This window comes from Eretmochelys imbricata, chromosome 2 (genome assembly GCF_965152235.1).
Source record: "Eretmochelys imbricata isolate rEreImb1 chromosome 2, rEreImb1.hap1, whole genome shotgun sequence".
Classification (NCBI taxonomy): Eukaryota; Metazoa; Chordata; order Testudines; family Cheloniidae; genus Eretmochelys; species Eretmochelys imbricata.
The window spans coordinates 268,600,312-268,627,938 of NC_135573.1; the positions used below are offsets into that span (position 1 = coordinate 268,600,312).

The window sequence follows — 27,627 nt, forward strand, 5'->3', positions numbered from 1 at the left end:
CTTTTAAAGTGACTGTGCAGTAACAGGACTTCGGTGTGTGTAGAGCATTATTTCTTACAGAGCATTCTCTGCGAGGGGCTCTGACCTTTGGAATGTCGCCTTCCACACGCTGGTCCGAAACAGCCTGACACTGCTCACCTTCTGCACACCCTGCAAAGTTCACATTCTAAAAGACAGAAGCAGTTGTAGGGGGCCGCTCTATTGGGGAGAGAGTCCGGTGTGAGGGGAGAGTTTAAATCTACACTGGGCGTGCTGACTCTTCATCGCTATAAATTATGTGTTGTTTGAAATGACCAAAATTTGATACAATGAGATTTTAATGGAAATGCTGCCATGTTTATTATACTGCCACCATTTGGTTTTCCATAAAAAAAGTACAGATTTGACACATCTGTATACAATCCTTAATGGAATCTCTTGTGTGAAGTTACTGTAAAACAAATCTAAATGACTTCATCTAATCATAATTTGCATGTTTGTCTTTTGCTGTACTCGTGGTAAGAAGCTGAGCTATAGAACATAGGAAGCTGTAGGATTAGAATGAAGAGAAATTCTGTCCATGATTATTAATAAACTACATTTCAACTCCAAGATAAAAACAAATAGGAAACTGAGTTATCATCATTAACCAAACCAGTAATTATACAATGAAAGAATGCACCTCCATCCTCTCCTACATATAGCACATCCTATCCTACATATAGCATATATCACAAATATCACAGGTCTCCATAGATAAACTGTAATTATACGACAACATGCTTTCCCAATTCTGTTTAATACCCCACAATGCTCAGATTCTGCCATGTCTTTTTGGTTTGTGATGTGCTGTTTCACGTCTTCTCCAAAGTTTTTGCATTTTTCTTCAAAGTTTCCATTAACATCACTGAGCATCACCTCTGCCTTAAAATACAATTTGCTAGTATAATATGAGTTTCCGTTCTCCCACACCATTCTCTCAGCTATTTCTATCAGCTTACTAACCTGCTCTTTCTGTTCTGCTCCAGTTGCTTTGTTATTGAAAGCACAGTATCGGTCCCCACACTTCTGAATCAGCGTCTGGAGATCTCTGTTATCCGAGTGTCTCACATAGTCACTCAGTGAACCATCCCCTAAATCTTCTTTTCGGGTGAACAAGACGATCATGTACCTCATGGCCTCAACTCCAAAAATCTCCTCTACTCTCCTCACCGCGTCCTTGTCTTCTTCAGTGTAACGGCCCAGCTGGGTCACCAGCACCAGAGCGTGCGGGCCTGGGACAGAGAGCGCGATACAGCGACTGATCTCTTGGTAAGTGTCTGTGCTACAGATCTTTGGATCAAAAATTGCAGGAGTATCAAGCACTCGAACTGTCTTCCCATTCCAGATCCTACTGCCAGCTTTACAAATCTTAGTTACTGTCTGTGCTCCCAGTATGGATGCAAACACTCTCTCACCAAGGATGGTGTTTCCTGTTGCACTTTTCCCAGCTCCTGTTTTACCTACAAGGACGATTCTCAGTTCTGATTCCCCGTATTGGCTGTGGTAACACAAATCTGTTCAGAACAAAAATGATAATGTCACTTCAGAGATAACAAAGTTCAGCCATGGGGGAGAGATTGATGTTTTGACATTACAGCAAGGACAGGGATTTCTTGGGTGCAATCTTGCCTCCCGCTGCTTTGCTGTGTGGCCTCCCTGTGTCTCAGTACCACCACCCCGTAATGGAGTCGCAGTACTGCTATAGTTAGGGCTGAGAATCACTTATTGTTTAAAGGATGACTTTTCTAAATCCTCTAAAACTCGCTTGGATTGTCTCCACATTTGCTGTGCCTCCTGGAGATCTAGGGCAGGGTCATTGATCTACATTTGGGGTAATTTGAGCCAGGAGTTCCTGACAGAAAGCCCCCCTAAAAATATCATGTGACATCAACACTTTTTGATTCTTCTAAGATTTGTTTTGCCTGCAGCTGGGGCTCCGACTGTGATGCTGATCCTCCCTAAACGGGGATATAACCCATTCAGGATTGATCTCGGCTAGTGCACCCACCCAGGTCTCCTTTGGGGAAGGAATACTGAACCGGCTATTGCGGCTAAAGTGTAGAACTCCAATATGGGCTGACTCAAACTGATGCTCTAGAGCAGGGGTCGGCAACCTTTCAGAAGTGGTGTGCCGAGTCTTCATTTATTCACTTTCATTTAAGGTTTTGCGTGCCAGTCATACATTTTAACGTTTTTTAGAAGGTCTCTCGCTATAAGTCTATATATTATATAACTAAACTATTGTTACATGTAAAGTAAACAAGGTTTTCAAGATGTTTAAGAAGCTTCATTTAAAATTAAATTAAAATGCTGATCTTACACCCTGGCCCGCTCAGCCCGCTGCCAGCCTGGGGTTCCGTTCACCTAGGCCGACAGCAGGCTGAGTGAGGCCTGCGGCCGGGACCCCGGCTGGCAAGGGGCCGGCAGCCAGAACCCCAGACCGGCAGTGGGCTGAGCAGGGCCGGTGCCTGGGACCCCAGACCGGCAGTGGGCTGAGCGGCTCAGCCCGCTGCCACTCAGCCCGCTGCCAGTCTGGCGTTCCGTCCGCCGGCTCCTGCCAGCCAGGGTCCCAGCTGCCGGCCCCACTCAGCCCGCTGCCGGTCTGGGGTCCCGGCCCTGCCCACATAGAGTGGGTACCTCCCTTCTCCCTGGTTCTAGCCATTCTCTTCCTCTCTCTGCACTGAGATGAGGGTGGGAGTGTGCTGAGAACAGGGCTGGGGGTGAAGGAGCAGGCTGGGGGTTGGGGTGCAGGGTCTGGCCAGGAGCTAGAATGAGGGAGGGGGCTCAGGGCTGGGGCAGGAGGTTTGGGTGTGGAGCGCTTACCTGGGCAGCTCCCATTTGGTGCGACGGGGGGAGGTGGGAATGTGGATGTGTGTGTGTGTACAGGTGCTCCCGTTTGGTGCTCAGGGTGGGGGTATGGGGGGTGCAAGAATCAGGGCATGGGGTATGGGGGGGCTGGGTATGTGTGGGGGGTGCAGGAGTCAGGGCAGGGGGCTGGGGGTGTGTAAGGAGGGTACAGGAGTCAGGGCAGAGGGGGCTGGTTATGTGGGGAAGGATGGGGGTGCTGGCGTCAGGGCTGGGGCTGTGGGGGGGTGCAGGGGTCAGGGCACAGAGCTGGGGTTTGTGCGGGGTGCACGGGTCAGGGCACAGGGCTGGGGTGTGTGAGGGGGGTTCAGGGGTCAGGGCAGAAGGCTGGGGGGGCGTGAGGGGTTCAGGGGTCTGGGTAGAGGGATGAGGGGTGGGCTGGGGTCGGGGGGGTGCTCCCAGCCCCCTGCCCTGAGCGGCTCACGGCAGGGCGCTGGAGGGGATATGCCAATTCCACTCCCTTCCCCAAGGTCCAGCTCCACTTTTCCCTCTCTCCCTCCCTCGCAAGGGCCGTCAGCTGATCGGGGCAGGGAGAGAGAGGAGGAGGGGTGGGAACCCGGCAAGCCGGGGGAAGAGGCGGGGGGAGGGGGAAGCTCGCCTGCCCTGCACGGAGAGAGCCGTGGGTGGGCGGCGGAGAAGAGCGGGCCGGGCCGGGCCGGGCCGGGCCGGGCAGGATTTTTAATGGCATGCTGCTGACTGCCGGGGTCCACAACGTACCATTAAAAATTGGCTCGCTTGCCGTCTTTGGCGCGCGTGCCATAGGTTGCCGACCCTGCTCTCGAGAGAGTGAAATGGGCATGTGCGGCAGCAATGGGGCTCTGTTGCAAGCCAGAAGCTTGCAGGCTCTGTAGTCACCGCAGCTTGATGGCTCCAGGTGACATGCTGTGGTCATTGAATCTGAACACTTCTGGTTTAAGAACATATTTTAAAGTGCTCTAAAATCCATGTGCAGACTCCAGTCTTAGGGCATGTTTACACTCCAAAATTAAGTTGACCTAACTTATGTCGGCATAAGCGGCTACAGTAATTAGATCTCTTGTGCGTGTCTATACTTAGCTCCTTGTGTTGGCGATGTACGTCCTCACTAAGAGTGCTTGCACCAAGTGAACTGTCAGTGAGGGGCATTGTGGGACGGATTCCGAAAGCCACCAACTGTCAGTGTGAGCAACGCAGCGTCTACACTGATACTGCATCAACCTAACTACGTCGATGTTGACTCTACGCCGCTCACGGAGGCGGAGTTATTAAATCGGTGCAGTGGGAGAGTTTCGTCAGTGAGAGTGAAATGTTCGTGTAGGCACTTACAGAACTAGTCGACATAAGGTGCCTTGCATCAACCTAACTCTAATGTAGACCAGGGCTTACTTTGGAAGTTTTGTAAAGGAAAACAGCATTGATTTACTAGAGGGAAGATAAAAGACTCTGGAGACCAGTTAGGCTCATACAATCATGACTCATGCTCCTCACCTGATTCTGAAAGGGCCAGGGTTCTGTGGCTGGAAGGAGCTGACACAGGCCAGAACAATGAGGGAGAGGGACAATTTTCAAAATAGGATATACAAATGACCCAAACCCACAACGAAGCACAGACAGCCACCAGCATTTCATTAGCATAAGAAAATAAGGACATTGTCATGTTAATGGTGTCTTCGTGATCAGGGAAGTGCTTAGAATCCAAAGAGGGTTGTTTTCAGAGTTGTGTTCAGTGTCCTACAACACACACACACACACCTTGATGCACAAGGTGCTGGAAATGCTGGGTAGCAACCTCAGGGTAAGGATGGGTCTGAACTAGTCGGGTGGAAAGAAAGGGGAGAAAATTCAGTTTGTTTTTTAATTTTAAATGTTTTAAACATTCCACTCAGGTCTTGTCTGACCAGCACAAGAGCAGAAGGAACAAGAAAAGAAGGGGAACCTCTCTGAGGATTATATTCATGTATTAGACTTATAGGCCAGAAGGGACCATCATGATCATTTAGTCTGACTTCCTGCACATTGCAGGCAACAAACCTCATCACCCACTCTCCACTTTAAACCTGCAAGTGACTCAGGCCCCATGCTGCAGAGGAAGGCTAAAAACCCACCAGGGTCTCTGCCAGTCTGACCTGGGGGAAAGTTCCTTCCTGACCCCAAATATGGTGATCAGTTAGACCCTGGAACATGTCAGCAAGACCCACTGGTCAGACACCTCCAGTTCCAGTGTCCGTAACTCAAGAAGTACGTTGATAAATTGGAGAGGGTTCAGATATATAAGCCCTAGAATGTTAAAGGCCCTCTTCCCTATCATCTGAAAAAGGATTACTTCAGGTCAGTCAGGATCAGCTGAAAAGAGGTTACCTGAGGTCAATGAGAAACACCTGAATCCAATTAAGGGATTTAATTTGAGAGAAGAGAAGAAAGAGAGGGAGACAAGCTGTTACTATGTTAGTGGTGGCAGGGAAGTGAGCATCTCTGAAAGGAGAGGCTGTGCTTCTTCCCATAGGGGAAACAGACAGGGGGAAGGTTTCAGAGGGGCAGCCGAGTTAGTCTGTATCAGCAAAAAGAAAGAGGAGTCCTTATGGCACTTTAGAGACTAACAAATTTATTTGGGCATAAACTTTTGTGGGCTAAAACCCACGTCATCAGATGCAAGCAGTGGAAAATACAGTAGGAAGATATATATATACAGAGAACTTGAAGAGATGTGGGTTGCCATACCAACTCTAACGAGAAAAATCAATTAAGGTGGGCTATTATCAGCAGGAGAAAAAAACTTTTGTAGTGATAATCAGGATGGCCCATTTCAAACAGTTGACAAGAAGGTGGGAGTAACAGTAGGGGGAAAAATTAGCATGGGGAAATAGTTTTTAGTTTGTGGATGGGTCATTACATACTTGACCCTCTGCTATTTAATATTTTGATTAAGAACCTTGAAGAAAACATAAACATTTGCAGATGACACAATCACTGGGGGAGTGGTAACTAACGAAGAGGACAGGTCACTGATACAAAGCAATCTTGCTTGTGTGGTAAGCTGGACAGAGGAAAACAACATGTCTTTTATTATGGCTAAATGTAAATGTGTACATCTAGGAGCAAAGAATGGAGGCCATACCTACAGGATGGGGGATTCTATCCTGGGAAGCAGTAACTCTGAAAAAACTTTGGGAATCGTGGTGGCTAATCAGCTGAACATGAGCTCTCACTGTGATGCTGTGGCCCAAAGGGCTGTTCGGATGCATAAACAGTGGTATCTCAAGTAAGAATAAAGAGGTTATTTTACCTCTGTATTTGGCACTGGTGCAGCCATTTTTGACACGGAACGTAACTCTTTCACCACTTGTGCCCATAGGCACCGACTCCGTGGGTGCTCCAGGGCTGGAGCACCCATGGAGAAAAATTTGCAGGTGCTCTGCACCCACCGGCAGACAAGCTCCCCCGGCCCCTCCTCTTCCCTGCCTAGGGTGACCAGACAGCAAGTGTGAAAAATTGGGACAGGGGATGGGGGTAAAATAGGAGCCTATATAAGAAAAAGACCCAAAAATCGGGACTGTCCCTATAAAATTGGGACATGTGGTCACCCTACCCCTGCCTCCTCTTCCCCCGAGCGTGCCGCATCCCCGCTCCTCCCCCACCTTCCCAGCACTTCCTGCCTGCCAGCTGCCTAACAGCTGTTTGGCGGTGCTTAGGACTTTCTGAGAGGGAGGGGGAGGAGCAAGGACATGGTGTTGTGATGTTATTGATAGTATCTCTAACCGTATAGATTTCTGTTGCAACCACTGTTATATATTTGCAGTAAATATTGTACAAAGGTTGTCGTGTGAGGTTATGATTTGCTGGTTATGATTATGCTATCTGTATATGTGTATCATTTTTGTAGTTGAAGTTATGAATATTGGCTGTATACTGTCTGTATTTCAAACTTATGCTCTGCTTCTGGGTGATATCCCAGACAAGTTGGTGTCAGCTCTGCCTAGCCTGCTTGATGGCCCATTAAGGACCATCAGCTATACAACTGACCCACTGAGAGGAGGCAGATATGCCTTGTGACTTAGCAAAGTATGCAGGGACTTGCCCATGTGACTCCAAACTCCATTTTGCTGTACTTTTCCACAGTAAGAACAAAGAGGTGTTCTTATACCTGGAAAAGACTATAAAAGGCTGATGCCTCATCTCCATCTGGTCTTCAATCCTGCTGCTTACCTCTGGAGGGACTTTGCTACAAACGGAAGTGCTAAACAAAGGACTCATGACCCATCCCAGCTGGGGATGTACTCCAGGGACTTGATTTGAACCCGCAGTTTATTCCATCATTGCTACAAGCCTGAACCAAGGACTTTTCCATGACTGTGTGTCATTGATTCCATTGAACCCATTCTAGCTCTCATCTCTATCTTTTTCCTTTTATGAATAAACCTTTAGATTTTAGATTCTAAAGGATTGGCAACAGTGCGATATGTGGGTAAGATCTGATTTGTGTATTGACCGGGGTCTGGGGCTTGGTCCTTTGGGATCGAGAGAACCTTTTTTCTTTTACTGGGGTGTTGGTTTTCATAACCATTTGTCCCCAAAATGAGTGGCCCTGGTGGGGATACTGGGAAACTGGAGTGTCTAAGGGAATTGCTTGTGTGACTTTCGGTTAGCCAGTGAGGTAAAACCAAAGTCCTCTCTCTTTGGCTGGTTTGGTTTGCCTTAACAGTAAAGGAACCCCAGCCTTGCCCAGCTTTAAGCAATTTGTCCTGAACTGGCTCTCTCAGTTGTGTCCCGCCAGAACCAGCATCGTTACAGGCATGCTCAGGGGAGGAGGCGGAGAAGAGGAGGGGCAGGGGCGGGGACTTGGGGAAAAGGGGTGGAATGGGGTGGGGAGGGGGCGGGGCTGGGGTGGGAAAAGGTGGGGAGGGGCAGGGACTTTGGGGAAGTGGTGGAATGGGGGCGGGGCAAGGGCAGTGCAGGGGTGGGAAGAGGCGGTGCAGGGGCGGGGCCAGAGGGCAGGAGTGTTGAGCAACCACAGGGCAGAGGGGAAGTCAACACCTATGCATTTGATCATTCCTAAAAAAGGTTATAACCATTGATTTTAACATTCCAATCATGGGAATCTTCCCACCAAGTTTCAGTAATACCAACTAACTCAGATTTATGCTTATAAATGAACAATTCCAATTCCTCTTCTTTGTTACCCTGGCTACTATCATTGGTGTACAGGCAATTCAAGAATTTCCTGTCTTTATGTCTTGTGGTTCCTTGATTGTTTGTTTTTTTTTTCTCAACATCTCATTTTTGTACAGATTGAGTGCTCAGATCTTTCCTCTTTTTACCCTCCCATTCTGTTATTAGTTTAATGCCCTGCTGAATACTGTAGCCAGCCTGTCCCCAAGAACTTTGGGCCTCCTTCTATGGGATACTCTGATGTGGGGCTCCTCAGTCCCTCCTGTTCAAGCTGCTCCACTGTGGATAAATCTATAGAAGAAGGTTCCAGGATTGTCACTCTGTCTGTGTCTTGCTCTGAAGCCCGGAATGTCTGTACAATCAACGTGACACACTAGAAACAGCTACAAGCATGGCTGCGGGCTCTTTTTGTTCAGAGTATCACAAGGTTCAATCATTACTGGGGTTTGCAGCATGACACTGCCCACTAGTTAAGTGCTCAGTGATTTTCAACTCATAAATTTTCCCTTATTTAAAATGGCCACCATCAGCTCTTACTGTCAGCCTGGGGGTGGGGAGGTGGTGCAGAAGGGGATCCTTTCTGAGCAGCCAGAGAAGGTAGTGTGGCCAGCTCTGAGGAACTGATCATGAATCACAGGATCTTGGCACGTGCAGGAGAAGCTGTCACAATGACACCAAAAGCTCCTCTGATTCTCTGGTTTTCAGGCATGTTGGCAGGGCTAGAGCCCTGCCCTGCCACTCCCTGAGTCCTACCTGCATGTATGGCCCAGAGCAAAGAGAAGGTCCTTGGGCAGTGGGAGGCAGGAGAGGGGGGAATTGGCAAAGTGATGCTGCTGAGAGCTGGGAAGAGGAGAAGCCCCCAGGGAGCAGGAAGCAGGGAAGTGCTGCTGTTTGATCCCATGGAGAGATGCCCCAGAGCAGCAGGAGGGAGAGACGTGTTTCTGCTGGGTCTGGACACTACTAGGGAATGGCTGGCAGTTCCCCTCTGCTAGGGGTGAGGAAAGGGCAATTGGAGTCTCCAGCTGAGCAGCCAGGAAGAGGCCTGCATTGTTGTGTACATTAAAGTTTGACTTTTCAGCAGAGGACTAGAGGGCAGTTACAATGTCCAAAGCCAGACTATGATGAACGCAGTAAGTACGGTATAAGTGCAGAACTGCACTGAGCCTGGGGAAACAGATCTTGGTTCAAAACTGTGTGAAAACATGGACAATCATCCTTAGTAATCTAAGAGACAACTGGGAGGTGGGAGTGTTTGAGTTAGGTCATAGGAGTCAAAGCTGTCACATGTGCCTGCATTGCAATTTGACAATGTGCATATTTCGCATTCACAGTCTCTGTTTATTGCCACATGTTTTCTCCCAGCAGTCACTGTTACTTCACCTGGCTTTACGAATTACAGCCAGGCAACACAACAGGCTTTCAGCTAGTAATTAAGTAATCATTGGTGCAGGGGGAATGGACCCTGGGTTTCCCATCTCCTAGTGGGTGCCCTAACCATGGGACTATAGAATCATTCTCCTTCTCTCTGGCCCGGTGACTAAGTATTTATACACAGTGGAACAACTTCAGCAGGAGGGGCTGAGGGAGCTCATACCAGACTATCCTGTGCTCTGGTGGTTAACGCATGCTACTAAGACGTGCAAGAGACCCCTGTTCAAATCCTCTCTCTGTCAAGCAGAAGGGGGGAAGTGAACTTGGGTCTCCTGCAGCCGGGGTGAGTGTTCCAACCACTGGGCGAACAGTTAGAAGGCACTGTCTCCTCCCTCTGGATTCTGAATGGGACCTGATCTAGCAGGCATGTTCGAGTGTGTATCCTGGACTGGGCCCTGCAGCAAGAAGGTAAGAAGGTGCTTCTCTGCCTGTCCTGTCCCAGTTTGTGGATTGCGCTGGGGCTCAGGCATCCACATGCCTAGGGTGAGGCAGCCTGTGAATGACCAGACACAGACATGTAGGCGCCTAGGAGGACTTGTGGATCTCAGTGGGCCTTAAAAGTGAGACTCAGACACCTATGTAACTCCGGGGATCGGGGATCAGGAACTTGAGAGTTCCTGCTCTAGGGGGCCCCTGTGGAGTAAGTAACATGAATAGAGTTAGCATGGCATTTTCCTTGGCTTGACTGACACAGCACATGTCTTCCCCTTCACTGAGGTGTCTGGGCTTCCTTGCTCCTCCTCTTTTAGGATATGTCTGCACTTCCAGCTGGAGGGATAAATTCAACCTCAAGGAGACACACCTGTGCTAGTTCTGATAGCATTAGCACACTAAAAGTAGTGTGTAGCCATAGCAGCAGAAGAGGCTAGCCACCCACGTACATACCCAGCGTCTTAGACAGGTACTTACCTGGGGCTGCTAGCCAGTTGCACCACTCAAATCTCTGTGACTACACCTTATATGTAGCACACTAGCTCAATCAATGTGTACGGGTATGTCTCCTGGACATAGCGTAAGTGGCCATGGGAGGTTCCTGGCTGAGTGAGACCCCGTCAGATTGACAGGCAATAATGCCTTTTAAACGGTAAGTGTTTAACTTCAGTTCGTTCTTATGCTTGTTCCACTAGGATTTAAAGGCACCTAAATGTCTACTTACATCATTTCAATTATTTATAATTAAATTATTTAAATGAAAATTATTATTTTGATAGCATGCCTATCACTGTAGCAGAGCAACTGATCCCATGGTAAGAGGAGAGAATAGGAGTAATAAGAATATAGGTGTTAATTAAAGAAAGACAAAACATTCACATGGCGTGATGCATATTCATAAAGTGTACAAATGAGAGAATTCCATCGTTAGGATAAAATGTCCAGATTTCTGGACCTTCAGCCTTAACAAATAGAGTTGGGTCAAACAGACGCTGTTAAGGGAGTGGATTAGCTGACTGCTTTCCCGTACAAATACTGTCGGTCAGAATTTCAATCAGGGCTCAAGCTGTTGGAGTGTCTGTCAGGCATCTCTCGGGCATGAAGAACAAGGGGTATCCTCTGCAATACAAGTTCCAGGACAACTTAGAGGAGGACATGGATTGTCATTGCTACAGAGGGTATCTGACAGATGTGGGACTTACTCCAGAGTCTGCTGTCCTCGGAATCCAGAACTGCATTCACTTTGCCAATGTCGATTCTTCCACACCTGCTATTCCCTATACATTGCCACTGTCCACTAAGGTACTCATAAAGCCCCATCACTGGAGTATCAGAGAATCTCAGTCTTAAGGCCAAGGTCCCCTCAGGTCACCTAACTCCCATTAAAATGGGAGCCCTGGTCTCCCACAGATTGAAGAATTGCAGGGCAAGTCCTGCTCAGCCCAGAATACGTTTCCAGTTTTGGTTCTCCCTATGTCCTGTGTGTTTGTTGTTGGGGTGAGGATGTGGAGGAGAGTAAGGTGGGGTGAGGATGTGGAGGAGAGTAAGGTGGAGCTAAGAGCACACAGACCCTGCTTCATGTGCTCCTGGACTAGCCTTGCAGTAGGGGAAGGGAAGGTGGGTGCTGGGCAAGGAGCTGTAAACTTTTGAATCTGGCAAATTAACAGGAGCTGAGTCACAGCTAAAGGGGCAGCGTCTGAGAGTTTGTGAAGGGCTCCTGCTCTCCTCTGCAAGTGAGATGATGAGACATAGCCTGAACCATATTCTTTCCACTCCCCTTTGTTTTCTGTTGTCACAGATATGGGAATTTGCTGTACTAACCTGAACAAACCTTACTGAATTACGTTTAAGTAGCTTTGGAGTCCATTGCTTTAAAAAATGCAAAGACTATCTATTATTGTGAGATTGTATGCAGCTTCTCTAGGAGGGAAGTGTTCTGAGCTTCAAAGGACTCCTTCAAACGATGTGCCAGACAAGAATGGTCTTTGGGGACAATATGTGTGAAGTGGAATTCCTCGGAAGTATCTAGGGGGAGGTGAATGCAAATACCTTCCCCGTTTATGCAAAGACCCAACCTTTTGAAGCTACTCCCTGAGGAGAGAACCATTGTCTATGATTTACCCATTCCCAGATTAAAGTCCAAGGCTGTATAGGGGAGGGAATAAACATTTCATGAGCGTGCTTGTTCTGAGGAAAAGGTGTTATGAATTTGTAACTACAGAAAAATCCCTGTGTGGGGTTTGAAGGACTAACCCCGCCAGAGCCATTATTGGTATAATTATTAGCATGTGTGTTTGCTCTTTTATCTAGAACACAGGAAAATCTGAAATGAGCCCTATGGCACAAGTGAAGGCAAAATACAATATATTGTTTTTTTACCATGGGGAGCTTCTTCGTCTGCTGCCTGCTGTTTTCTCACCATATTTTTTCTGAAATATTAATGGAAAAACAGCACCATTTAGAAATTTATAATCACCTAGAAGTGTAGCAAATACAAATGGAGAGCTAAAACACACAGTATCCCCTTACATACATTTGTGCAGTATTGATCACCAGAAATTGAGAAGGATTTGGTGGGAGAATCAAAGGTTGTCTGAAGAGTATTTTTTTCTCTCTCTCCTTTTTTTTATTTAGTTATTTTTGCGATGTGGAGGGGCTCAGGAATCCTGCCTTCATGGAATTATTTAAATATTGTGTGAAAATTCTGCATGGAGACCGTGAAGGTTAATCAAAGCCCTGACTTAGCTTGTTTTGGTTCTTCCAGGCCATCGGGGACCCATGAAATCAGTTGCCCCTTCTGCATAAAGTCTGAACACAAAGAGATGGGGAAGTACAAGTGGAGCCCTTCACACTGCTACAATGATTGTTGACCTCTAGTTCAGAGCTACTGTACAATGAAAAACACATGGAAAAGTGTGTGTGCGGGGGACATTTCAAACTCATCTAGGTGGCTTAAGAATCAATGGGACTTGTGCTTCTAAGTCACATGCCAGGATTTTCAAAAGTGACTCGTTAATTTAGATCAGGGGTCTGCAACCTATGGCACGCGAGCCAATTTTTAATGGCACGTTGCGGACCCTGGCAGTCAGCAGCATGCCATTAAAAATCCTGCCTGGGCCAGCCTGGCCCGCTCTTCTCCACCCCCCACCCCCGGCTCTCTCTGTGCAGGGCAGGCGAGCTTCCCCCTCCCTCCGCCTCTTCCCCCAGCTTGCCGGGTTCCCGCCCCTCCTCCTCCCCCTCCCTGCCACCGATCAGCTAACGGCCCTTGCTATGGAGGGGGAGAGGGAAAAGCGAAGCGAGACCTTGGGGAAGGGGGTGGAATCGGCATATCCCCTCCAGCGCCCTGCCATGAGCCGCTCAGGGCAGGGGGCTAAGAACACACCCCCAACCCCAGGCCACCCCCCCAGCCCTCTGCCCTGACCCCTGCACCCCCCTCACATACCCCCAGCCCTGTGCCCTGACCCCTGCACCCCCCTCACATACCCCCAGCCCTGTGCCCTGACCCCTGCACCCTCCTCACACCCACCCAGCCCTCTGCCCTCAGCCCTGCACCCCCCCACAACCCCAGCCCTGACTCCGGCATCCCCCCACATACCCAGCCCCCCTGCCCTGACTCCTGCACCCTCCTCACACCCACCCAGCCCTCTGCCCTCAGCCCTGTACCCCCCTCACACCCCAGCCCCGTGCCCTGACCCCTGCACCCCCCCACAACCCCAGCCCTGACTCCGGCATCCCCCCACATAACCAGCCCCCCTGCCCTGACTCCTGCACCCTCCTCACACACCCCCAGCCCCCTGCCCTGAATCCTGCACCCCCCCACACCCCCACCCCGAGCACCAAACAGGAGCTCCTGTACACACACACACACACACACATTCCCACCCGCACCCCTCGCACCAACTGGGAGCTGCCCAGGTAAGTGCTCCACACCCCAACCTCCTGCCTCAGCCCTGAGCCCCCTCCCTCATTCTAGCTCCTGGCCAGACCCTGCACCCCAACCCCCAGCCTGCTCCTTCACCCCCGTCCTGTGCTCAGCGCACTCCCACCCCCAGCTCAGTGCAGAGAGAGGAGGAGAATGGCTAGAACCAGGGAGAAGGGAGGTACCTACTCTGTGTGGACAGGGCCAGGATCCCAGACCGGCGGCAGGCTGAGTGGAGCCAGCAGCCAGGACTGTGGCTGGCAGGAGCCGGCGGACGGAACCCCAGACCGGAAGTGGGCTGAGCTGCTCAGCCCACTGCTGGTCTGGGGTCCCGGCCGCCGGCCCCGCTCAGCCCACTGCCAGTCTCGGGTTCTGGCCGCCTGCCCCTTGCCAGCCGGGGTCCCGGCCGCAGGCCTCACTCAGCCTGCTGTCGGCCTAGGTGAACAGAACCCCAGGCTGGCAGTGGGCTGAGCGGGCCAGGGTATAAGATCAGCATTTTAATTTAATTTTAAATGAAGCTTTTTAAACATTTTGAAAACCTTGTTTACTTTGCATATGACAATAGTTTAGTTATATAATATATAGACTTATAGCGAGAGACCTTCCAAAAAACGTTAAAATGTATCACTGGCACGCAAAACCTTAGATTAGAGTGAATAAATGAAGACTCGGCACACCACTTCCGAAAGGTTGCTGACCCCTGATTTAGATGCTTATATTTTTGGGTGTACACTTAAGACACCTTGAAGGGGACAGATTTTCAGAGAGCGGGTGCTCAATAATTTCTGCAAATCAGGCACCTTTTAGGGGTCTCAAGTAGGGCCCTCAAAACTGAGGCATCAAAATTCAAACTGGAGGGCTACTTCAAGCAGAGAAGGGCTACTAGGATGATCCGAGGAATGGAAAACCTACTTTATGATAAAAGTGGCAAAATGTCCTGTGCACCTTATAGACTAACAGACGTATTGGAGCATAAGCTTTCGTGGGTGAATAGAATCATAGAATAGAATCATAGAATCATAGAATATCAGGGTTGGAAGGGACCCCTGAAGGTCATCTAGTCCAACCCCCTGCTCGAAGCAGGACCAATTCCCAGTTAAATCATCCCAGCCAGGGCTTTGTCAAGCCTGACCTTAAAAACTTCCAAGGAAGGAGATTCCACCACCTCCCTAGGCAACGCATTCCAGTGTTTCACCACCCTCTTAGTGAAAAAGTTTTTCCTAATATCTAATCTAAACCTCCCCCACTGCAACTTGAGGCCATTACTCCTCGTTCTGTCATCTGCTAATACATGACATGCATCCAACAAAGTGGGTATTCACCCACGAAAGCTCATGCTCCAATACGTCTGTTAGTCTACAAGGTGCCACAGGACTCTTTGCCACTTTCACAGATCCAGACTAACACGGCTACCCCTCTGATACTACTTCATGATAGAAGTCTCAGGGAGCTTCGCTTGTTTAGCCTAACCAAGCACAGGCTGAGGGGAAATATGATCACTCTCTACAAATACATCAGAGGGACAAACCAGGGAGAGAGAGGAGTTATTTAGGTTAAGTGCCAATGTGGACACAAGAACAAACTGGCCACCCACAAGTTTAGACTTGAAATTAGATGAAGGTTTCTGACCATCAGAGGAGTGAAGTTCTGGAACAGCCTCCCAAGGGGAGCAAGTGGGGGCAAAAAACCTAACTGGCTTCAAGACTGAGCTTGATATATTTATGGAGGGGACAGTGTGATGGGACTGCCTACAATGGCATGTGGCCCAACAGTGACTGCCAGTAGCAAAAATCCCCAACAGTCAGAGATGGGGCACTAGATGAGGAGAACTCTGAGTTACTACAGAGAATTCTTTCCCAGGTATCTACCCTGGCAGGTCTTGCCCACATGCTCAGGGTCTAACCAATTGCTGTATTTGAGGTTTGTAAAGAATTTTCCTCTGGATCAGATTGGCAGACCCTGGGAGGTTTACACTTTCCTCTGCAGCATGAAGCATGAGTCGATTGCAGGTTTAAACTGGTGTAAATGGTGAATTCTCTGTCACTTAAGTCTTTAAACCATGATTTGAGAACTTCTATAACTCAGCCAGGGGTTCGGGGTCTATTACAGGAGTGGGTGGGTGAGGTTCTATGGCCTATGTTGTGCAGGAGGTCAGACTAGATGATCACGATGGTCCCTTCTGATCTAAAGACTATGAGTCTAACTCTCCAGTCATTTTGAAGAATCTTAGCTTTAGGCACTTTTGAAATAATTCATATAGAAACTGAGAAAAACTGAGAAAAAAAGTATTAAAAGGGATAACTTTTTTAAAAAGAGAAATTTGTCTAAGATACAGTAATAATTAAAGAGAGGCTAATACGAAAGGGTTAAGGATTAATAATAATGGTAATAGTTAAAAGTTAATAATTAGCAAAGAACACTCTGAGGTGGATAAAAAAAGATTTGCATGAACTGTGCATTATCTAAACTGAATGAACAATGAGAGGAAAATGTCTTCTCTGTAATTCTATGCGAGCAGGAAACAGAGCCAGTTCCAGAGGCACAAAATAAATCAAGCTGACCACACCCTACTTCAAAACAATTTAATTGTTAAATTAATGTAACAAATGGGCTCAGTGACCAATATGTCTTTTAACACAGCCAAATATAGTGTCACCCATTCATAAAAAAAGAATGCAAGTCCCAGTTGAAAGAGGGGGATTGTATCCAGGACAGCAGTGACTCTGAGACAGGTGTAGGGGTGCCCTAGTGCCCTAACCAGGAGATGTCACACTAAGATTAAATAGGTTTTGTAGTCAAAGAGGAAAGGATCCATTGGTGGTGGTTCAGATTGGCACTAATGACACTGCGTTGAGGGATATCTTGCAGATAGTAAATGACTTTAGGGACCTCCGAAGCATGTTGAAGAAGAATGTCCAAGCGATCTTCCGCGAGATCCTTCTTGTCCCACAAGCAAAGGAAGACAGAAGGCAGAAGTTTATGGAAGTGAACCACTGGCTAGGTAAGTGATGTAGGGCGAAAGATTTTGATATTGTGGAATACATTGCTCCACCTTCTATGGGGTGTGGAGATTGTATAGTTTGGATGGCCTACACCTCCATAGAAAAGGGACCAATTTTCTCAGGACAGGTTGGTTACAGTAGTCAGGAGGGCATTAAACCATCAATAGAACAAGAGGGTAAGAAGAGGAAAGATGAGTACTCATCACAGAATTAATATCTTGAGAACAAAAATAATCAAGGAACCAAAGGACATGAAGAAAAACATTCTTGACGTGCCTATACACTAATGGTAGGAGCATAAGTAACAAACAAAAGGAACTGGAATAGTTCATTTATGACCATAAATTCTATCTAGTTGGTATTACTAAAGCCTGAGAGATGATTTCCATGATTGGAATATTAGCATAAATCATTATATCCTATTTAGGAAGGATTGAGTGCAAATGGAGAGTGGGGGTGATAGGATGAAATATTGCATTACCTGTTTATGATCTTGAATGCTTGTGGATCAATGTCCTAAGAGATAAAAAGCACAAGATAAGGTATTAGTTGGTGTCTGCTACTAGCCACCAAATCACACTAGGAAAAAGGATAACTGGCTCCTTATGCACCTGTCTATAATGTGTAGGAAAAAACCTGCATGATCACGGGGGACTTCACTCTGAATGACAAATGCCGGAGGTCTCACGCTGCCAGTACTAAAACACCCTTGGAATTTCTAAATATTGTACCTGACAATTTCCGAATTCAAAGAGTGGTGCAGAAAGTGTGGTGGGGAATTCTACATTAGCCCTCATCTTGGTGGATAAAGACGAACTGATCACACAACTGAATATTTATAGTAACTTGGGTACAAACGCTCATGACATTTATAATGTAGAAACCGAATAAAATCCAGACCAGTGATATATATACTTGGTGCTTTAAAAAGGCCAATTTCACAAAGCTGATAACAATTAGAGCCAATGCAGCTGGAAGGAAGAATTTAATCAGAAAAAAATATGAATAATAATTAGGAATTGTTTAAGAACGCTTTACTAGAAGCCCAAAAAGCCACAATCAAGGAAGAAAGCCATATTGGTTAAAATGCCAACCTGGTTTAGAGGGCAAGTGAAGCAGCTATACAAATAAAAATAAAGGGGAAGTTGATAGTAATCAATATAAGGCCTAGTCTACGCTGCACAGCTTTGTTGACAAAAGAGTAGAGGGTTACACACTGAAATGCTCCTCTCACCAATGTATCTCCTCTGCTAGGCCGACATAATAAAGCCATCTCAAAGAGAGGCTTATGTTGGTGGAGTTAGGGTGAGGCAGTGTTTGTGTAGAGACTGCATTCCTTACATCAGCTGTTGGCTGTCATTCTTCTGTGAAATTGACAAGAAAGTCAGGTAGCTAGAGCCCAAATGACCCCCGCTCCTCTGGGGAGGTGGATCCCACTCATGGCTAGGAGCTGGAAAGAGAAGCACAAATGGATGGACCCTACTCCCGGCTGGGGGTCAGAAGCCCAGGTGGCTGGACCCCACTCCTGGCTAACAGCCGGGGAGAGAAGACATGGCTCTGGAGCCAATTGACAAGGCTGTCCAGCAGTGAGCGGGTGTGGGGATAAAAGACTGGAGCAGCTGGACCCTGTTCCCTCGGGGCAAGAAGCCCTGGGCAGCTTCCCACCCCTGCTCCCATTAGGGAACAGGGAGGTGAGAAGCACTGGACATCTTCCCCCCCCACACTCCTGGCAGGGAATGCGGAGACAAGAAATCGGGGTGACTTCTCCCCACTCCCAACAGGGAACAGGGAGCTGGATGGAGGAGGCAGATTGCTGGGAGCCTGTGGGGCAGCCAGGCAGGGAGCTGTTAGCGGAGCTGAGAGACTGGGGTCTCAGCTCCTGTCAAGGTTCCTTCCCCACTCTGAACTCTAGGGTACATATGTGGGGACCCGCATGAAAAACCTCTAAGCTTATTTTTACCAGCTTAGGTTAAAACTTCCCCAAGGTACAAACTATTTTACCTTTTGCCCTTGGACTTTATTGCTGCCACCACCAAGCGTCTAACAAATATATAACAGGGAAAGAGCCTGCTTGGAAATGTCTTTCCCCCGCCACCAAAAATCCTCCCCAACCCCTACAACCCCTTTCCTGGGGAAGGCTTGATAAAAATCCTCACCAATTTGCATAGGTGAACACAGACCCAAACCCTTGGAACTTAAGAACAATGAAAAAGCAATCAGGTTCTTAAAAGAAGAATTTTAACTGAAGAAAAAAAGTAAAAGAATCACCTCTGTAAAATCAGGATGGTAAATATCTTACAGGGTAATCAGATTCAAAACATAGAGAATCCCTCTAGGCAAAACCTTAAGTTACAAAAAGACACAAAAACAGGAATATACATTACATTCAGCACAGCTTATTTTATCAGCCATTTAAACAAACCAGAATCTAACACATATCTAGCTAGATTACTTACTAAGTTCTAAGACTCCATTCCTTTTCTGTTCCTGGCAAAACACCACACAGACAGAGAGAGCCTTTGTTTCTCCCCTCCTCCAGCTTTGAAAGTATCTTGTCTCCTTATTGGTCATTTTGGTCAGGTGCCAGCGAGGTTATCCTAGCTTTTTAACCCTTTACAGGTTAAAGGGTTTTTCCTCTGGCCAGGAGGGATTTTAAAGGTGTTTACCCTTCCCTTTATATTTATGACAGATCCCCCCACTGTCCCTGTTAGGTTGGTGGAAATGCTCCTGGTGAGGACACACACCACTGATCCAAGGAAGGTATTGTGGACATCAGCCACCACAGTAATTATTGCAGTGGCTGTAAGTCAACTGTAAGTCATAAGTCAACTTATAAGTCGACCTAACATAAGTCAACTTATCTTTGTAGTGTAGACAAGGTCTAATTCAGAAACTAGGAGTGGAAGAAAATTGATAAGGGAAGCAAAGGGACACAAGGAAAAATCTGTGGTCAACAGAGTTAGTCAATAACAAGGAAATTATAAATTATATGGGGGCAAAAGAATGCTAACAATGGTATTAGTCATTACTAGATGTGAATGGTAGAATTATCAGTAATGGTGGTGAAAGGGCAGGAGTTTTCAACAATATTTCTGTTCTGGCACTGGAGAAAAAAAATCATGTCATTTGATAAGACTCTGTCCATTCCATAGTATCTCAGGAGGCTGTTAAACAGCAGCTACTAAAGTCAAACATTTTTAAATCAGCAAATCTTGATAACTTGCAACCACGAGTTTTAAAAGAGCTGGCAGAGGAGCTAATTGAAAAATTAATATTGATTTTCAGTAAGTGTTAGAACATTGGGAATTTCCAGAAGACTGGAAGAAACTAATGCTGTATCAGTATTAAAAACAGTAAAAGGGATGACCCAAATAGTTATGCGTCTGTCAGTCTGATGTTTATCCCAGGTGAAGCCATAGAGTGGCTGATATGGGACTCGATTAATAAAAAATTAAAAGAGGGTAATATAATTAAGACCAATGTACATGCATTTATGGAAAATAGATCCTCTTAAAGTAAGTTGGTATCTTTTTTATGAGATTACAAGTTTGGATGATAAAGATAACAGGGTCGATATAGTATTCTTACATTTCCATACTTGATACCGCACAGCGTTTTGATTAAGAAACTAGAATGATGCAAAATTAAAACAGCAGACATTAAATGGATTGAAAACTAGCATCCACATTTCAAGAAGGATGTTGAAAGATTATAGAGTGTTCAGAGCAGAGCCATGAGAATGATTAAAGGATTAGAAAACCTGCATTAGAGTGAGAAACTCAAGGTCAATCTGCTTATCTTAACAAAGAGAATGTGAAGAGGTGACTCGATCATAGCCTCTAAGTACCGATGTGGGGAACAAAAATTTGATAGAGGGATCTTTAATCTAGCAGACAAAGGTATAAAAATATCTAATGGCGGGATGTTTGAGCAAGACAAATTCAGTCCGGAAATAACGCACACGTTTACAATAGAGAGTGTAATTAAACACTGGACTAAGTTACCAAGAGTTGTGGTGAATTTTCTCTCAATGGAAAATTTTAACTCAAGACTGGATATTTTTCTAAAGCCCCACCAAAAGGGAGCAAAGTCTAAGTAGCCCAGGAGAGCCCTGGGATGGGTTCCAATCCCTCTGAGAGGGGACCAAGCACCTGCAGCATACACATGCTCATATTTAGGACATCTTCATAGTCTGTGACTGGCATCTCAAGAGGGCAGAGTCTGGGAAGCTTGAAACGCACTAGGAGCTCCTCAGAAACCTGCTGCATCCATTCTGATTTATATGTTCACTGTCAACCACCTAGTTCTTCTCCTGGAAATCAATATCTAATGTACAATTATTTATCTAAAGTTCATTACTATCAAACAATTTCCAAGGGAATCTCCTTTCTCCTTTGAAGTTCAGGGATGATTTAGGCACCAAAATCCAGGTTTTTAAAGGTATTTAGGTGCCTAAAGGTACAGATAGCCACCTAATGTAATTTGCAAAAGCACCTAAGCAGGTTTGGTGCCTAAGTTCCACTGAAATTAACGAAAGTGCTTAAAATGCTTCAAATATTTCTTGTAAAAATGTGAGCAGACAAAAATGTAGGATCTAGCTGGTCTGCATGAAGTGAGAAAATCATGTTCTACCCAGGACTTGGTGGAATCATTGAAAATCTCACTTTTCCATTGTACTTTCATCACCTGTGGCAATGATTCAACATACAGTATGTTAAACCAAATCCCCACAAGGTATCCTAGATACATACCAGGTTTGATTCTTTGAGGTGCTGAGCGCCTGCAGAGAAGGTTTGCGGGCACTGGGCATCTCTGCACCCAGCTGAGCTTAGCACAGCGACTGAGTAGGGAGGAAGGTGGCTTTACAACACCTTTATGCCTCCTCTAACTTGGGACAAAGGCAGGAGCGGGGGGGAGGGCTGGACTCTCTCGCAGGGTAGAGTAGCCTCCAGACTGCCCAAAATGACACCCATCTGCCTTGCGGTTGTTGCAGCAGTTGGGAACAAGAAGTTACATCATCTGTGCATTTCAAGCATTCTCTGTCCGAACTTTGTTCCCCTCACTCCCGCCCCCCACATTCTCCCATCTCAGGCAGGCTTTAGGCACCCAAATGCCAGAGAGAAACCGGCTTGTTCCCTGCATTTCCACCTGCCTAACTCAGACATATTTTCATTTTTCACTCTTTGTAGGCAGTTTAAAATACTCCCCCTTGCCAACCCCAGTCCCTCCTATACATACAACCTTTTCGGTGTCAGTTGAGTTTGGAGATCAAATCTGTGATATTTCTTCAGATGAAGCAGATATTTACAACTTCTGCACAGTCCTCCCAGCTTATGGTATTACTCAAAAATGTCTGAAGTCTTCCGGTTTCTCTTTTTGACAGTAGTTTCGTATTAATAGTGGATGAAACTGTTGTGAAAATGAAAACGAACTACTCAGTGATTCACATTTCTTTGTAACTATATGCAGTGCGATGAGCCGCTGCCACTGACCAGGAAATACCTTTTGCTAAATGAAGAAGTCTGAATTTTACAGGAAGTGGGTTTGTGCTGAACGTATGAGAACATTCAGCCTGCATCCAAACTACCCTGTGTTTAAGGACAGAACAACATCAACAGCCATAAAGAAAGCCACACAAAGATTATATGAACAGCATGCAACAGATCTAACCATTTAGACATGACAAATCCTGCATTTTGGCAGGGGGTTACGCTAGATGACCCTTGCGGTCCCTTCTAACCCTATGAGTTTGCAAATATGTGCCATTTTAAGTGAGTAAATAAATACAGGACTGTACCCAGGAAGATGTATGTGTGTGAGAAACAAAGAAAAATGCACAACCAGATTCATCAGAGATCTATACAATATTTGTGTGTGTATCTATCTATATAAAAACCTTTTGATGCTCTGACAAAAGTAGCGATCAGAAATCTTGGGCTGTGATATTTTTCTCTGATGACACATTGTAACCATTAACGATTAATAATAATCATATCTCTATATGTATTATTATTTTGGTAGCATGTGAAGGCTTCAGTTGAACCCCATCATTCTGAGTAGTGTTCAAACACAGAAAAGACATACTCCCTGCCCACAAGGGCTTACAGTATAAAGACACAAACAGAAATGAAGACTAGGGGATGGGATACAACATACAAACAAAAGAATCTGGTGAAGAATTGGGATGTACTAAAAATGTGCCAGATTTCCCCATACAGAAAACATACAAACTGCAACATGTGGGAGGCATACGGTGCATCCTTTTAGGGAGGCAACATCAGTTTGTCACTATAATTTTGCAGATATTTCTAAACTATTTTATTGACAGAAAAAGAAAAAAAACCCAGGTGAATCCTAGTAGTTTTGGCAGAACAGCAGCATCCTGGAAGGACAATGTAAAAACTGGAGGGATCTGTGAAGCCGAAGTCCGCATTCAGACAACTAAAGCCAAATTTTCAGAAGCAGAGGGGAGAATTCCATGTGCAAATAAACAGCTGCAGTTACGCAGGAATTACTGAGATTAGACAAAAAGAAAAGGAGTACTTGTGGCACCTTAGAGACTAACCAATTTATTTGAGCATGAGCTTTCGTGAGCTACAGCTCACTTCATCAGATACATACCGTGGAAACTGCAGCAGACGTCTGCTGCAGTTTCCACGGTATGTATCTGATGAAGTGAGCTGTAGCTCACGAAAGCTCATGCTCAAATAAATTGGTTAGTCTCTAAGGTGCCACAAGTACTCCTTTTCTTTTTGCGAATACAGACTAACACGGCTGTTATTCTGAAACCTGAGATTAGACATTAACCACATACACAACTAGATACCGAACCAAGGGCCTGTGCTCTCTGGGGTAAACTGGATCTACACACTGTGGCAATCATCTCTTTGTTTTTGTACAGCACCCAACGCAATTCAGTTGCCCACTCAGAATCATAGAATCATAGAATATCAGGGTTGGAAGGGACCTCAGGAAGTCATGTAGTCCAACCCCCTGCTCAAAACTGGACCAATCCTCTGCTAAATCATCCCAGCAAGGGCTTTATCAAGGCTGACCTTAAAAACTTCAAAGGAAGGAGATTCCAGCACCTCCCTAGTGAAAAAGTTTTTCCTAATATCCAACCTAAACCTCCTCCACTGCAACTTGAAACCATTGCTCCTCGTTCTGTCATCTGGTACCACTGAGAACAGTCTAGATCCATCCTCTTTGGAACCCCCTTTCAGATAATTGAAAGCAGCTATCAAATCCCCCCTCATTCTTATCTTCTGCAGACTAAACAAGCCCAGTTCCCACTAATTCTTCCCAGTTTGTGAGCAGCAGGTCAAGAAGAGCTCTGCCCCTAGTTGGTTCCTCCAGCACTTGCACCAGGAAATTGTCCCCTACACTTTCCAAAAACTTCCTGGATTGTCTGTGAACTGCTGTATTGCTCTCCCAGCAGATATCAGGGTGATTGAAGTATCCCATGAGAACCAGGGGCTGCGATCTAGTAACTTCCGTGAGTTGCCAGAAGAAAGCCTCGTCCACCTCATCCCCCTGGTTTGGTGGTCTATAGCAGACTCCCACCATGACATCACCCTTGTTGCTCATACTTCTAAACTTAATCCAGAGACTCTCAGGTTTTTCTGCTGTTTCATACCGGAGCTCTGAGCAGTCATACTGCTCCCTTACATACAATGCAACTCCCCCACCTTTTCTGCCCTGCCTGTCCTTCCTGAACAGTTTATAACCATCCATGACAGTACTCCAGTCATGTGAGTTATCCCACCAAGTCTCTGTTATTCCACTCACATCATAATTCCTTGACTATGCCAGGACTTCCAATTCTCCCTGCTTGTTTCCCAGGCTTCTTGCATTTTTGTCTAGGCACTTGAGATAACTTGCTGTTTGTCCTGCTTTCTTATTATGGGGCAGGAGCCCTCCCCTCTCAGGCTCTCCTGCTCGTGCTTCCTCCCGGTATCCCGTGTCCCCACTTACCTCAGGGCTTTAGTCTCATTCCCCCAGTGAACCTAGTTTAAAGCCCTCCTCACGAGGTTAGCCAGCCTGCTTGCGAAGATGCTCTTCCCTCTCTTTGTTAGGTGGATCCCGTCTCTGCCTAGCATTACTCCTTCTTGGAATACCATCCCATGGTCAAAGACACCACCTGCGTAGCCATTCGTTGACTTCCACGATTCGATGGTCTCTACCCAGGCCTTTTCCTTCCACGGGGAGGATGGACGAGAACACCACTTGCACCTCAAACTCCTTTATCCTTCTTCCCAGAGCCACGTAGTCTGCAGTGATCCGCTCAGGGTCATTCTTGGCAATATCATTGGTGCCCACGTGGAGAAGCAGGAAGGGGTAGTGATCCGAGGGCTTGATGAGTCTCAGCAGTCTCTCCGTCACATCGTGAATCTTAGCTCCTGGCAAACAGCAGACTTCTCAGTTTTCCCAGTCAGGGCGGCACATAGATGACTCAGTCCCCCTAAGGAGAGAGTCCCCGACCACCACCACCCACCTCCTCCTCTTGGGAGCGGTGGTCGTGGAACCCCCATCCCTAGGACAGTGGATCTCATGCCTTCCAATCGATGGAGTCTCCTTCTGCTCCCTTCCCTCAGACATATCATCTAGTCCACTCTCCGCATTAGTACCTGTGGAGAGAACATGAAAACGGTTACTTACCTGTATCTGCATTGCTGGTACATGGACGCTCCCCTTTCTTCTTCTGGAGGTCACATGCTGCCAAATTTCTTCACCGTCCTCCTGTCCCCGCTGCGCAGCCTGCTCTGAATCTTCAGAACATTGTGTCTGTAGAAGCATATCCTGATGTCTGTCCAAGAAATCTTCAGATTCTCTTATGCAACGCAGGGTCGATACCTGTTGCTCCAGACCTTGAACCTTCTCTTCCAATATGGAGACCAGCTTGCACTTTGTACAGACAAAGTCGCTTCTGTCCTGTGGAAGAAAGACAAACATGGCACATCCAGTGCAGGGCACAACAGCTGAACACTCCCCATCCATATTACCTTCCTTCTACGAGCTTCCTCAGGAGTTGTAGTAACTACTCAGAGAAGCCGGCAAGATGTCAGCCTCAGTGGGCTCTCCCCAGGCAAACTCCCAGGCAAACTCCCTATGTTAACCTCTCTGCTGTTCACCATTCAGCTGGTACCATGTTTTATAACAGTCTGGGCCACTCAAGGCTCACCTGGAACAAAGCACTCCGAATTCACACTGTTCAAACAACCAAGCAAGCAAGCAACACATGGTCAAACTGTCCCCACAACAGACACTTGCTTCATTAGATCCTGAATTTGTGGCTTCTTAGGAGATGATGCAAAAGCAGGCTCCATTCTCTTGGCGTTTTTAAAGGGAATATTGATTAATGAGAGTGTAACAGGGGCAGGGCTTGGATGGCCAGCCAGTCATCTGGTTTGATTGCCTGGCTCTCAGCTAGGGTTGCCAACTCCCTTGAAGCGGATGCCATTTTGTGGCGATGGTGTCTGGTCCAGGACAGCTGGCAACCCTCCTCTCAGCCTCCCTGCCCCATAATAGCTGAGTGGCCTCAGTCTTTAAGGCTGAGAGATGGGTAGGGGACTCAATCCCTTCCTCTCCACTAAGTCTCAGCCCAGGGCCATGTGCATGTCAGCTCTTGAACAGGGGGTTGGTGTCCCTCCCAGCAGGGAGTCAGAATCCACTGCCTTGGGCTACTTCCTACCAGTCTGTTAGTCCATTCACATTGGGGCAGAGCCCCCTAGTCCAATATACCAGGCAGTTTGTTACCTGCAAGATTCCCCCGGGGGTCAGACAGCACCTTGCTGCGTTCCCAGGCTCCTCCGGGCTGGGCAGCTGCAAGCTGGTGAGGGCAAGCCCCACAATGTCTCTGGGGCTCACTCAGTTAGTAATCTGCAGTGCTGGGGATTCCTCCACAGTTGCCCTTTGTCAGGAAACCAGTGCTTGCCTGCAGGGCTGTGCTCTGTGCCTTCAGAAAGGGACCTCCCACCATCTATGCCATCTATGCCACTTTATGTCAGCTGAGAGCTTCCCCCCACCAGGGAAGTGTTACCAGATTTGCCCATTACTTTGGGGTACACTGATTTATGAGGGTTACTCTTCGGGGGGGGAGGGGTTCTGTAATTCTATCAATGTACTGCTTGTGTCACTTGTGTTTTCATATGGAGCTCTACTTCTCCCTTCTGCAAGTCCCCTCCCAATGGAGCTTCCTGCAGGACCGAGGTTCCCCAGGACTGGGTTCCTCCAGCCCCAGAACCAGATGAACACACACACACACACTAATAAAGCGAGTCTGAGTGGACCGGGTCAATCAGCACTCTCAAGCTGACCCCTTATATGTCCCTGGGCTCAGTGGGCTGGGTCAAGCAGCACTTTCAAGCTGCCACCCTCGTATTTCACAGGTTCATCACGTCCCTATCCCCACTTTCATGTTACAGTTGTTCTGGTCGTAACCCACTCGATGAGCAAACCCCACAGGATTTTGGGGCACTACGGGGATCTTTATCTTAGGTAAAAGAAGTGTTGCTGCAGAGTAAATGGGGAAGCCAAAAACACAAGAGAGTAAAGTTCAGGCGGGGCGGGGCGGGGCAGGGGGGAAGCAACCAGCTTAACCATAAACGTTATTTATTGAATAATAGTGATAACCACACATGGAGAGCCTAAATAAACATGACAGTTACATTATTAAAGATTACAGAAGTCATATATAGAAAACTATACCTGATCAAACAAGTCAGGGTTAAAAGTTATACCTGAGGTAGAAAAGAAAACAGAGGGAGAGAGAGAGAGAGAGAGAGCTGGGGTCTCACCACTCCATGAAGCTTG

The 27,627-nt window shown here is 46.9% G+C and overlaps 1 protein-coding gene across 9 annotated transcripts; it reads right to left on the bottom strand.

Moving 5' to 3' along the window:
* Positions 1 to 321: 321 nt before the first annotated feature.
* LOC144260067 (GTPase IMAP family member 9-like) lies at positions 322 to 27,627 on the bottom strand. 9 transcript variants are annotated; one of them, XM_077808598.1, is made up of 8 exons: positions 27,612 to 27,627; positions 25,474 to 25,746; positions 22,057 to 22,224; positions 19,084 to 19,158; positions 18,050 to 18,179; positions 17,297 to 17,331; positions 12,274 to 12,323; positions 322 to 1,535 (listed from the first exon to the last, which is right to left on the bottom strand). In XM_077808598.1, the coding sequence occupies exons 5-8, from the start codon at positions 18,086 to 18,088 to the stop codon at positions 625 to 627; spliced, it is 1,035 nt and encodes a 344-aa protein (XP_077664724.1). In that variant the 5' UTR covers positions 18,089 to 18,179; positions 19,084 to 19,158; positions 22,057 to 22,224; positions 25,474 to 25,746; positions 27,612 to 27,627; the 3' UTR covers positions 322 to 624. The 9 variants fall into 9 exon arrangements, with proteins under 9 accessions (XP_077664724.1, XP_077664729.1, XP_077664725.1 ...); XM_077808603.1 differs by lacking the exon at positions 27,612 to 27,627 and having other exon boundaries at positions 18,157 to 18,265; positions 25,474 to 26,378; XM_077808599.1 differs by lacking the exons at positions 25,474 to 25,746; positions 27,612 to 27,627 and adding an exon at positions 22,318 to 22,394.